We start from the raw sequence: 12,422 nt of genomic DNA on the forward strand, positions 1-12,422 counted from the left end.
ATTTCATGTTCTGCGGGAAAGTCGAAACAATTGATGCTGGGTGAAAAACTGAAACTGGAACTGCGAAAAGTGTTTGAATTTAATGAACTAGTTCACTATCTCAACTCACTCAGGCATTCATGAAGCAACAGCTGAATAGCTTAAAGACACGCATACCATGCGAAAATCTGTGTGAGCCAAGGAAATCACTGAACTGAACCAGCTCAGTTGTTCATTTCACTGACTAGTTGAATTGCATAAGGTCGGAACTGTGTCGAATGGAAATAAACTAGTTCTTTGTCATAATAACTTATGCATATATGTAGCTGAACCAAACTAAGTTTATGAACCAACTGGTTATAGAGTTCACAAAGCTCCACTCTTGAGCTGGCATTGATCTAGCTCATTCGTTCATTTCACCTCCTAGTTCAATTGAATAAGTTGCACAGTGAATCGTGATTCAATACATCTGACAACTCTCACATCCATCATCTGCTGCCTCTATATCGCTTCCACTTCGGATGTGACATGGAACTAGTTCTCTGCAATAGCGTATAACACGATTTGATAGAGATTGACACGTGTTTAATATACGTGAATACGTGAACTTATCGAAATGAATCTCTCTCTTGCACTTAATAGACTGAGCCAATGCTCAGCGACTTGCTTTTAAGTTTGCTTTTGCCTCTACTTAAGTACATCCATTTATACCCTGGAAACAGTTCCGTTTTGAGCTGGGGCATATTACGTGAAACACATTGAGAGCTGTGGTTTGGCAATACTAGAAGATTTTCACTTTACACTTTAATTGTTGTTCAATATACCCAGTAAAGCTCCATAGATAGCATCGATAACTTCTGGAACTATTGTAATTTATATGGGGACTATGAGAGCTTCACACAGGAATCAGTAACCATCAATCACTTTGCATCTTTGAGGAGAGATTTAGTCAAAATTGTATTTACTAAAGCCGAATCTATTTATACAGGGTATCTCCCTAGCCAGTCGCTGTTGACTTGTTTATCGCTTTCGCTGTCGACGCCTGCAGCCAGTGAAATGTGTTTGATCTGCGCATTATGCGTTTCCACGCTCAACACTTAACTTGAGCCCATCTCTCTCTCTCTCTCCCTCTCACACTCTCTCTATCTGTGTGTGTGAGCGCGTGTGTGTGTGGGTGTGTGTGTGTGAGTGGGTGTATGACTTGGTATCAGCGCCTCTTCATTTACTTTAGCCGCCGGCATTAAAAGCCAAACGAATTCATGTATTTCTGCCATTCGATTCCGAGCCTGTCTCTGTCTCCCTCCCGCTCACTCTCTCTGCCACTCGCACACTCCCACACTCTCACTCTGCTGCTGCCTATTCTCTGTTATGATTTATGGTAACCCAATCGCATAGCAGCTTGGTTTGGCTTTGTTTTCCATGTGCGAAGGCATTTCCTGCGCCCTTCACCCATTGTCCTATCGCAGTCGATGCGGCGTATACGTAACGCTCCAGCCGGAACGCTCCAGCAGCAGCCGTGGCCGTAATGATGGCTAGTGTAAATCGCGGTTCATTAATTATCAACAATTAAATCATTATCTCATTGGCAGCCGGCGCTTAGCTCGACTCGAGTCGACCGACTCGCACCGGTTGAATAAACGCTATTTAATTGCTTTGCAATCGACATTTGGCTTTTTGGCCAGGTTAATTATGCAAATTTCATGCGAACGCAAAAAACCACTCACAAAATAGAAGAAACAGAAGATGACGAAGAGGAAACAGAGAAAGAGAAAGAAGCAAAAAAGAAAACTACGCTCAGATTGCGTATCCTGCGGGCGCTGCCTTATTGACGCACGTCCTGCTCATTGAGCACAATTCGATGATGTGGAAAATTGCTTTAATCGACCACACACACATACATATATAGACATATAGACACCAGGGCATTCCGCCGGGCCCTTGAAATTTGAAATTTATGAAATATATAACCAACATATACAAGTATTCTGGGCAACGCCCAACAACAAATTTTGTATTTTATAACGATGATAATAATGTCAATGAGTGATGATGTCGGCAATGAAAAATTATCATGATGATTGATGTGTAGCTACTATATAGTACATATGCAAGTGTGCTCTAATGAGAGAGATAATGACTAATGAGTTGTGAGAGCGATGTGATGTCTAATGAACTTGGTGGTTGATTATTTTTAATACAACTAATGCTAATAATAATAACAATATTGTTGACGATGTTAAAGCCAATGATAATGATGACGATAACGATAACGATCTATGATGATATGATATGTAGGTGCGCTTTGAAGAAATGAGCGCATTTGATTGTCAGCAACTTGAATGTCCTTTCATTGCCTACCCAAGCAATCAAAGCAAACACACACACACACATACACGCACACAGACTGCTTAATACATTAGATGGCACAAGGGAGCCTTCAATAGTTGAGGCTCGAGCCGAAACTAATATTTGGAGAGAGGTAGGGCTAATCTCGCTTAATCCCACTCTCTAGCTGGGACAGGAAGACAGCATCTATCATGGGCACGTCAACAGTGAGGCATAATCGCTTGTCCCTGCCGCTGCTCGATCAAATTTCGTGTAAAAGACCCCACTCGGGGCCACGTTTATACAGGCAATTTATTAATTTACCAACTTGGTTGAGACAGAGCGAAAGCCGCAAAACCGTTTACACGCCGAGAACGCATGGAAACCACACACACAGACACTGACACAGACACAGCCGCACAGACATACACATGCAGAGAGATACAGAGCCTGGCAACGAATCGGCGACAGCGGCTGGGATAGCGACCGAAAAAACCGAAGTCAAAGCCAAAAGCCTCAACAACCTCGACAATGACGACGACGTTGCACATGAGCGAAGAAGAAAACAAAGGCAAAGGCAAAGGCAATGGCGAAGGCGAAGACGAAGGCAGGGCTGTGCTAGTGTGCTAGTGTACGTGTGTCTGTGCGTGTGTTTGTGCGTGTGCATAGACTCTGTCTCTGCGCGCTGCTTTATTCCGCAAAGGATTCAATTAAAAAAGTTTCAAAGGCAAAATGCGCATAATCAAAACAAATCAACACGTGGTTTTCGCAGCCTTGCCAGCCAGCAAGCACGAATTGACGAATCGACGCTAAAACGATGTCGAAGCCGAATACCAAGCGCCGAAGCCGAAGCTCGCAACGGCCGAGCTCTGACCTCAGCGTGTGCCAACGGTTTACTTTGCTGACGCAGTCGTTGTTGTTTATTCTGACTTGCGCAGTTTGCATGTTCTCTTTGCTTCTTTGCCTCTCTCTGTCACTCTTATGCTTATCAATTGGCAATGGATAGCCGCATCGGCAACGTTGCCAGACTGCTACCAAACTAAACAAAAATAGCATGTACAATATTTAGCGATTCAAAGTGTAAACCAGCTGGCAGCGCTTGTAATTTGAGCAGCGCGACGGGTGGGGACGTAAAAGCCTGTAAAAGGCAGAGAGAGATAGAGAGTGAAGGCGAGAGTTGCTAAAATGGGTTTGGCACGTGGAGAGAGACTTCGACGCACATAAACGCAATATAGAGGGCGTTTTTTTTGCTTTTTTTTTTGTTTATGGTGCGGCTGTGTAAACGTAAGCCTGCGCGCTCCTTTGACATTGACGAACGAGAGAGTAGGGCAGCCGAGTGTAGGGCGTGCGGCAGAGGACTACAGCGAGAGCGTAAGAGTGTATGTGCGTGTATGTGTTTGTAGCGTTTTTGTAAATTTCGTAATCAGCATCCATTTTGCTCAGAGCCTGTCGCTGCGGCTGCGATTGCTGCTGCTGCTGCTGATGCTGATGCTGCTGCTGGTAGTTAAGGCTATGCTTGTGTCCCGGGTTGGCAGTGCCACTTCGTTGCTCGTCGCATTCAGTCCGCATTGGCAGCGTCGCATTTCGTCAGCGGTGGGGCTCACAAACGCGCGACGAGGTTAACGACAGCCCAGACATAGACCCAGACCCCAGACCCCATCTCTAAACGAAACCCCAACATTTCAAACTAAACGTTAACCGTTAAACAACTAGGCACGTAGCGTAGCTGGCGGTCGGACTGATCTAACCGAGGAGCAGTTAATAGTAAACACTAACAGTGAATGTAAGCGAACGAGCGAAAAACAAAAAACAAAAAACAAAAAAACTAAAATTAAACCTAAATAGAAAAACATATACAATACATATATCCATCTCTCGTACATGGCCCAGCTAACAAATGACAATGAAGAAGTGAACAAAAACAATGTCAAAAAAAAAACTGTTAGCGCAAATCCAGGCCACAAAATTCAGCTCACTAAAATAAATACATATTAAAGTGTATGTGTGTGAGTGTGTGTGTGTGTGCGTCTGAATGTATGCGTCTATGTGTATGTGTGTATGTGTGTTTGTGCGCCGCCGTTGGCGTCGACGTTGTGCGTGTCTTTGAATTTTTGGGTGTGGACTTGTTTCTTGTTTCATTTTCTGCTGTCGCTGTCGCTTCTGCTGCCGATGCTGCTGCTGCTGCTGCTGCTACTGCTATGTTTCTCTTTGCTCGCTACCTAACCGACCTCTGCTGTCGCCTGTGCCCCTCTCTCCAGGACTGTGCTTTCGCACACAGCCTAAAACTAATAACGGCAACAACCACAACACCACAATAACAACAACAACGACAACAACAACAATGAGTGCACAGTGATCAAAAGTGCATGACAACTGCAGATGCAGTAGCAGAATTGTAACTTTTTTTTCTGTTTTTGTTTCTGTTGAACGAAATGATAACCGTTTGGCTCAGCAGTGAATGCCCAGAGCCACGCCTCCATTGCCTTGCCTTTGCCCTTGCTTGATCAAGTGACGCCTGTAAGTAGGCAATCAAATCATCAAAAGTAAATGCGAATAATTGAAACAGTGCTACAAATGTTTTTCTTGATTACTTTTTTTTCAAGTGTAGCTCAAAGTGTGCTTCAAAAGAAAACAAAAATAAATAACGGTAGATCAAAGTTCAATGCTAAGTAGATGCCGAACCGAGGCACGAGCCCCTCTTTTTGAAAGGCAGCCGCAGCAGCAGCAGCAGCAGCAGCAACAGCAACCACGCCTCCATTATTATTACTGCTGACACACAAATTCACACACATACACACACACAGATGAACACAGAGCAAATCAAATAGAAAAAAACACAAAATTCTATGTGTGATGGTTTAACAAATAAATTAATTGTGTGTGTGTGTGTGTAAAGTGAACAACTACACAGCTGCTCCTTTAACATTCCATTTGTTGTTGTTGTTGTTGTTGTTGTTGCTGCTGCTGCGCATCATCAACGTCAAAAAGATAACACGCCCCAATTTTTCTTGGCTGCCAGAGTTTTTGTTTCTGTTTCTGTTTTTGTTTTTGTTTTTGTTTTCGTTTTGTTTGGCTGCTCCCCATTTTCTTTATTCTTTTCTTGTGTCTTCCTTTGCACTGCTGGCTTTTGACACGTCTAGCAGAGCGACGACAACAACAACAGCAACACGGCGCAAAACAAAAAGGCAACAAAGAAACTAATAAGCAGTAACAACAAAAACCGAGTAACGGAACACAATAACGGTAACATCAACAATAAGCGAAATATTCCTAGCAAGACGCATGTTGACAGCGGTCGACGCACTGTCGATTTACGACTAGCAGAGGAAGGTGAAGGACAGTGTGAGTGGGTGACAGAGAGCGTGACAGCGCGAGCGAGCGAAAGAGTGAGAGTGGGAAGAGCGAGGTAAATTGAAAGCAAAAGTTGGCCCACATCACAAGACCAGCAGAGCGCATGAAATAGGCAAACACATTACAACAACAGCCGCAAGAGCAGCAAACAAAATTGCACCGACCTCTGCCCACTGTCAGTATGGGCAGAATGGGCAGTGTAGGCGTGTGGGCATGTGGGCGTGGCAGTGTCTGCATCAACTAGATAGAAAACAAGTCAAGAAAAAAAAATTGGAAAAACTGTCGCGCAGCCAAAAGGCGCGCTGAGTCCTTATGTTTTTTCCCCCATATCACGTGTGTATGGCTGTGTGTGTGTGTGTGTATTTGTATGTGTATTGAATGAGGGTCCATAGTAAAAGTCATAAAACTGCCAACGAAACAGCGCCAAGGGACAGTTGATGATGATAATGCCATTGCAACAGCACCAAATAGATAGATAGATAGACTAGCCGAGCGAGTATGCTCGACTTTGGCAAGACCTCGATTAGTTACATCAGTCACATCATGAATAACTGGAGCAATGATAGAGAGGGTATTCCAGTACATTGACCCACCATCGAATTCTGATAATCTGTAAGAATTACTAGGGTTTTAACTGATATAATGCTAATAAATTATGGCAATGATAATGACAATGACTAATACCGATCACTAACGAAGATGAGTAATGATGATGAGTTGTGAATAAAATAAAGATGACTAATGATGTTGAATGATGATAATGGCTACGACTAATGATGACGATAATAAAATGATGATGACAATAAAATAGATAGAATGCTTAATACTAATAACAATGACTAATGAAGATGAGTAATGATGTTGAATAATTGAATAATCGATCACGACTAATGATGATGATAATAATAATAATGACCAATAATGATGACAACAATGAACACTAATGATAATGACACAATGACACTAAAGATTATGAAAATACTGATGATGAAGGCGATGGTGATGATGATGACTAATAACAATATTTATGTCTAATGACAATGATGACAATGCAGGTGATGAGCAATGCTGTTGATAATGCCTACGACTAATGATAATGACTAATGACTAATGACTAATGATGATGATGATTTTAATAATACTACAAATAACTTTAATGATAAATATTATGGTACGAATATACTTAATGACGATCCTGATGCTGCAGCTCTTGACGTCTGTGTCACAATTCAAACAGCCCAACCGAGCTGGGGGAGTATCCACTGTATCTAAATTCATTCCACGTCCGATTGAGCAGGACACTCAAACTATGTGAGGGCAAACGACAAATGGGCAAGAGCTAGGAGGAGCTGGCTGGCAGCGGGCAGGTGCGCCGTACATCTATGTGGCATATAGTTATATAGCGCTCAACGTTGCGTATGCACAACATGCCACATGCCGCATGCCGCATGCTACATGCCGCATGCCGCTGAAGCAGTCATTGGAATGCCCAAAGACTGCCAGTCCAGGAGCCCAGCAGCCCAGCAGCCAATGGAGGCCTTTTTATTTGCCTTTCATAAGACACAATTTATTGCTGCCTTGTTAGGAGCGCACACATATAGATGAGTATATCTATCTATATACGATACATACACACACGCACATATACATATATATATATAGTGTGTGTGTGTGTGTGTGTAGCATAGGCTCAGACGCTCCCATAGACATAGACGACGGCAACAAAATAGGATATATTGTAGGAAAAGAAAAGACAACGCATTTTATGGCTAAGTCAATGCATGTGTGTGTGTGTGTGTGAATGTGTGAGAGTGTGTCTATTGGTTAGCTATGACCTTCCATGTCTTTGACTGTAATGCAGCTGTTGTTGCGGCTTAAACCAAACAGCCAAGCAGTCAGCCCGCAAAAGTAATCACTGCTTTGTCCTGTAGCAGCATTGGGTCAACAGCAAAGCATTTAGACACAGTCCCAAACACACACACTTCTACACACATACACTCATACACTCATACACATATGCATAAGTTTGGCTGCTTATTGACAGCGACTAAGTGGGAAAAAACACAGTTTAAGGCAGAGCCAGTCACCCAACATGACGCCCAACAAATTGGTGGCGTGAGTGTGGTGGGCTTGGGCTGGGCGCCTGGGGTGTTGGCATGAAAAAGGCTCCAGTGTCAGTCGGCCAGCTTCGCAGTTCCAGTGGCGGCGCAGCTACGCCCTCAGCTTCAGACTGCAAGCCGAGCAAACACGAGCGCCAGCGAAGCCAGCGCGAGCGAGGCCGACTAAAGTGCTGACGTAGAAAAAACTTTCGTAGAGCAGCCAGCCAGGCCCAAGCCCCAGCCCCACAGCCCCAGCCCCACAGCCCCAGCCCCAGCCCCAGCCCTAACGTTGGCCCAACCCAACGCACACTCACAAACCCAACGCCCAAACTGAAGCAGCAGCGGCGACGCCCAAGCCAAAAGATAAATAACTTTAAGTACTTGGAAATATTTCGAGTATCAAGAGAAATTTGGAGAATCATAGGAATAATAATAGTGATGTGAACAATATCAACAATAATAATAATTATACGTAATGACAATGACAATGGTAATAACAATGGAAATGACAATGACAATGATACTGTCTGTATTGATGCTGATGATGATGATAATGATTATGACTAATGGTAATGATGATGACTAATGAATTGATCATGATAATGATGACTAATATACGTAAATAATTATAATGAAAACAATACTGATAATAATACGAATAAGCAATGATACAATTCATCAAACACAAATAATAATGATATTGACGATGTATTATGACGATGACTAATGTATAGTCGTTTATCTTGATGCTGCCTAATGATAATTATTAGTGGGAATGACATATATAATAATAATAGTAACAATACAAATACAAATAATAATAACAATAGAACAATGAGCACCCAATAGAACATGCGACAATACGAATCCCAGACAAATTGACAGACAGCAACTGCCACGCCCCTCATCTAGAATTGTGCTAGGCCATGCTTCAGTTTCTTTCCGTTGCTGTTGTTGCTGGCTTGACTGGCAAAGGGACAGTCGAGGCAGAGCAATGAGGTCAGTTGGACTAATGCAAAGTTTTTCAAAGTCAAAGAAACTAATTATAGCAGCAATCGCTCTCTCTTTCTCTGTGTGTGTGTGTGTGTGTGTGTATGTGTGTTTGTGTTTTGCAATGCTATGTGTAAGCTTGTATTAATACTCAATGTGAATGAGCTTTAAATTGAATTATACACTGAGCACATTTTGCCTGAGTTAATCTGCCGACAACAACAACAACAGCAGCAATAACAACAACGATTGCCACCTGTGCGCCCATAAATACATACACTGTACATCCTGTGTACAGTGAGGCAGTGAGCAACACCAACGCCACAGCAGCAGCAACATCAACAGCGGCAGCAGCAACAGCTGCAGCCCTCAATTGTTCATGTTGCTGTTGCCATTCAAACAACAAGCAACAAATTAGGTAACGGAAACGGAAAGCGTCAAGTCGTTACACAGCTGTTGTTGGCGCTGTGGGCGCTGCTGTTGTAGCTACTGCTGTTGCTGTTGCTGTTGCCCAACAGCAAGTTTATGCAAACATGTATGTATGCGTGTGTGTGTGTGTGTGTGTGTGTGTATGTGTGTGTGTGTGTGGATGTAGAGGAAATGACTTTCACTTGCTGCGTGCCTGAAATTAGCAATGCATAATAGAGAACATAATTTAAGCCAAGCAGCAACATCTGCAACAGCAACAATAGCGAGTTTTTCACATAGCTGAAGATGATGTGCAACTGCTTATGAACCCAATCCATCCAACAAGAAATAAACAAAGCTATTTAAATCTATGCCGCGAGCCAGCTGCAGAGCGAGTGTGAAAAAATGAGCAGCAACACACAAGCAAATTAAGCAACAGCAACACGAAAAAATTAAGGAAACCCGACAACATCAGCAGCAACAACAACAGCAACAACAACAGCAACAGGAAGAGCCGACGCGACTAATTGAGGCAAGGAAAAACGGGCAATATCAGCGAGCATATTGTGCAGGTAATGGTCGAGTTAAGGCAGCATGCTGTGCGGCGGCAACACGACAGCAACAGCCACAGCCACAGCCACAGCAGCAGCAGCAGCAGCAGCAGCTGCAACAACAACAGCAGCAACAATAATACAAAGCTCAACTGTAGAAACAGGCAGCTGATGCGCGGCAGCAGCAGAACAAAAGTTAAGCTGAAATGTAGACCAAGCACAGCAGTAACAGAAACAGCGGCTGCGACTACAACAGAGGTAGCAACAGCAACAGCAACATCAGCAACAGCAACAGAGAGCAAAAAGAGTTTCATTGCAACGGCAGCAACAATAACGAGCACAGCAGTAGCTGCAATTGCTGCCAATGCTCATATCAATGCAGCAATTGATATAACCTCCAACAACTGTAACAACTGTAACAACAACAACAACAACAACAACAACTGCAACACTGCCAACAGGAATAGCAAACACAATAGCAATACAAGCAGCTGCCCAGCAGCAATACGCACCAGCAACACCTGCTGTTGGTCGACAAAGATGTGGCTGGCATTGCCGCTGCTAATCATGGTCTGTGCCTGCCCCAGCACCGATGCTCTGCGGCTGACCAACGGCGGCAACAGCCTGAGCAAAGGCGTCGGCGCCAACAAGGAGCAGCTGAACATCGGCTTGATTGCGCCGCACACGAATTTCGGCAAGCGCGAATATTTGCGCAGCATCAACAATGCGGTCACCGGGCTGACGAAGACTCGCGGCGCCAAGCTCACCTTCCTCAAGGACTACTCCTTCGAGCAGAAGAACATACATTTCGACATGATGTCCTTGACGCCAAGTCCAACTGGTAAGTGAATAGCCCAAGTATTTTTAGATACACGGTACGGAACTAGCTCTGTGAACTTTAACTGTGCTCTATGAGCTACCTTAATGAACTAGTTCTATGCATTGATTCATTGCATTAGGCTAATGAGCTAGCTCATTTGCTCAATTCCATCTTATTTTTAGCTTAATGTACAACTCATTTGGAACACAAGGGACAAATTCTATTGTGCACTAGTTCAATCAACTGTATAGTTTTAAAGATTTAATAAACTGTACCAGCTCGGTGAACAATAGTTCAATAGTTCTCCACTGAGTAACTCAGTTGTTTCATGAACTATTTGAATAAAGTCTAACTAGATCTACACACCCATTGAATTCCATACGTTTAGACAAATCTAAATCTAATTCTAAATCTGGACGTGGGATATGCATAAAACTCTTTAGTGTTTTGTTGGGGTGAAAAAAAAGAAAGAAAAACTGCGCCTTGAATAAGGGGACAAGGCTTTAGACTTTATAATGCGGTCACACGTCACATTTTTAATTAAGATTCATCTTGAACTACTTGGGCGCTCAGGCGCTCGAGCACTCTTCTATACCCATTAAAATTTTGAAAGAGCTGAGGGTGTGACTTAGCTTGACTCAAGTCGAGTCGATGATGATGGCCTCTTATATATGTGCCTCTTTTTCTTCATACGCCAAATGAACTAGCTCATTTAACAAACGACTTTTGTGTATCCTTAAACGAGGTAGCTGCTCGTCGAGCACACTCAATTTATAAGTGCTGCATTCAGTTGAATAAGGCTACACTTGTACCTGGTTCGCCCTTCCCCATCCCCTACCACAGCCTCTTAACTGTCTCAACCCCGCATCTTCCCTTTCTCTTGCTCGCCAACTAAACATCTAAGAAGTATCAAGCCTGTCCACAGCAAAGCAGAGTGAAGTCACAAAGTGGATGTCATGTCCGTCAGAGAAAACTTTACCTAGAAATAAATAGAGGATTGCTTTAAAATATTTGAGATGTATGAATATATAGCAATATCTACTTAACTAAGAGTTAGATGTAATATAGCACTACATGCATATATAGCACTATCTATCTATGTACAGGAAGAAAAGGAAGTTTTAATTCAACTACCGTAACTATGATTGCACGATGACTTCCATTTCGCTCAGTGTACTAAATGAAAGCAGAGTTTTGTGAACGAAGCTCTGGCTGGTCAGGCCAGGGCAGCAGTCGACGCGACTCGTTGGGGCAATCATAAAAGGCAGTGCCACGCCCGCGCACTCAAAAATGAAATCAAATTCAATTTCCCATACAAATTATTGCAGCATTTTCTTTTCAAATGGAAATTCGTAGAAAAGAAGAAGCAGCAGGAGAAGCTGTTGGCAACTGAGATTTGATTTGGGTTCAAATTGGGGTTGTGGAGCCAGCAAACAAGATATAAGCAATCAATGCAGAAACGTAAAGTGCCAGCACCTAAACAACAATACGAGGGCTGTGGCTGCGGAAGTGGCTGGAACTGGAACTGGAACTGGAATCTGTAAAGTGGAAATTGGAAATTGGAGCTAAAATTCAAATCAGGCCGTTTCGCTTCTATGTGCTTCTATTGTTAGAAATGCGTGTGCATGGGGAGGGGGAACGAAGAGGGGGGGGGGTTTGTAGAATAGAAAACCATTATAAATTCCCAACTGGCATACGAGCACACAGTAAGAGAGAGAGACAAAGACAGAGCGGGAGAGCAGACTGAGAGAGAGAGACTTGTATTGTCGACATGTTTGGCAATCAGTCGTTCAGACATTTTTTATGTGTTGTAATTTGCGTACCCACATGACAGACCAGAGACCAGAGACTAGAGACCAGAGACGCTGAGCCGCCGCAGCCCACAGCCCACAGCCGCCA

At 43.3% G+C, this 12,422-nt stretch overlaps 1 protein-coding gene across 10 annotated transcripts in view; it reads left to right on the forward strand.

Moving 5' to 3' along the window:
* Nucleotides 1–3,844: 3,844 nt before the first annotated feature.
* Nucleotides 3,845–12,422, forward strand: part of LOC6585739 (glutamate receptor ionotropic, NMDA 2B) — a 29,740-nt gene continuing 21,162 nt past the window's right edge. For 2 of the 10 annotated variants that reach the window (XM_032732799.2, XM_015161007.3), the window contains exons 1-2: nt 3,845–4,087; nt 9,405–10,544. In XM_032732799.2, coding sequence (XP_032588690.1) covers nt 9,728–10,544 — 817 coding nt within the window. In that variant the 5' untranslated portion in view covers nt 3,845–4,087; nt 9,405–9,727. Of the gene's footprint in view, nt 4,088–5,178; nt 5,548–9,404; nt 10,545–12,422 lie in introns of those variants that run through there. The other 8 variants (XM_032732801.2, XM_032732802.2, XM_044009454.1 and 5 more) reach the window with 8 other exon arrangements.

The sequence above is a fragment of the Drosophila mojavensis genome, unplaced genomic scaffold (genome assembly GCF_018153725.1).
Source record: "Drosophila mojavensis isolate 15081-1352.22 unplaced genomic scaffold, ASM1815372v1 contig_136, whole genome shotgun sequence".
Taxonomy (NCBI): Eukaryota; Metazoa; Arthropoda; class Insecta; order Diptera; family Drosophilidae; genus Drosophila; species Drosophila mojavensis.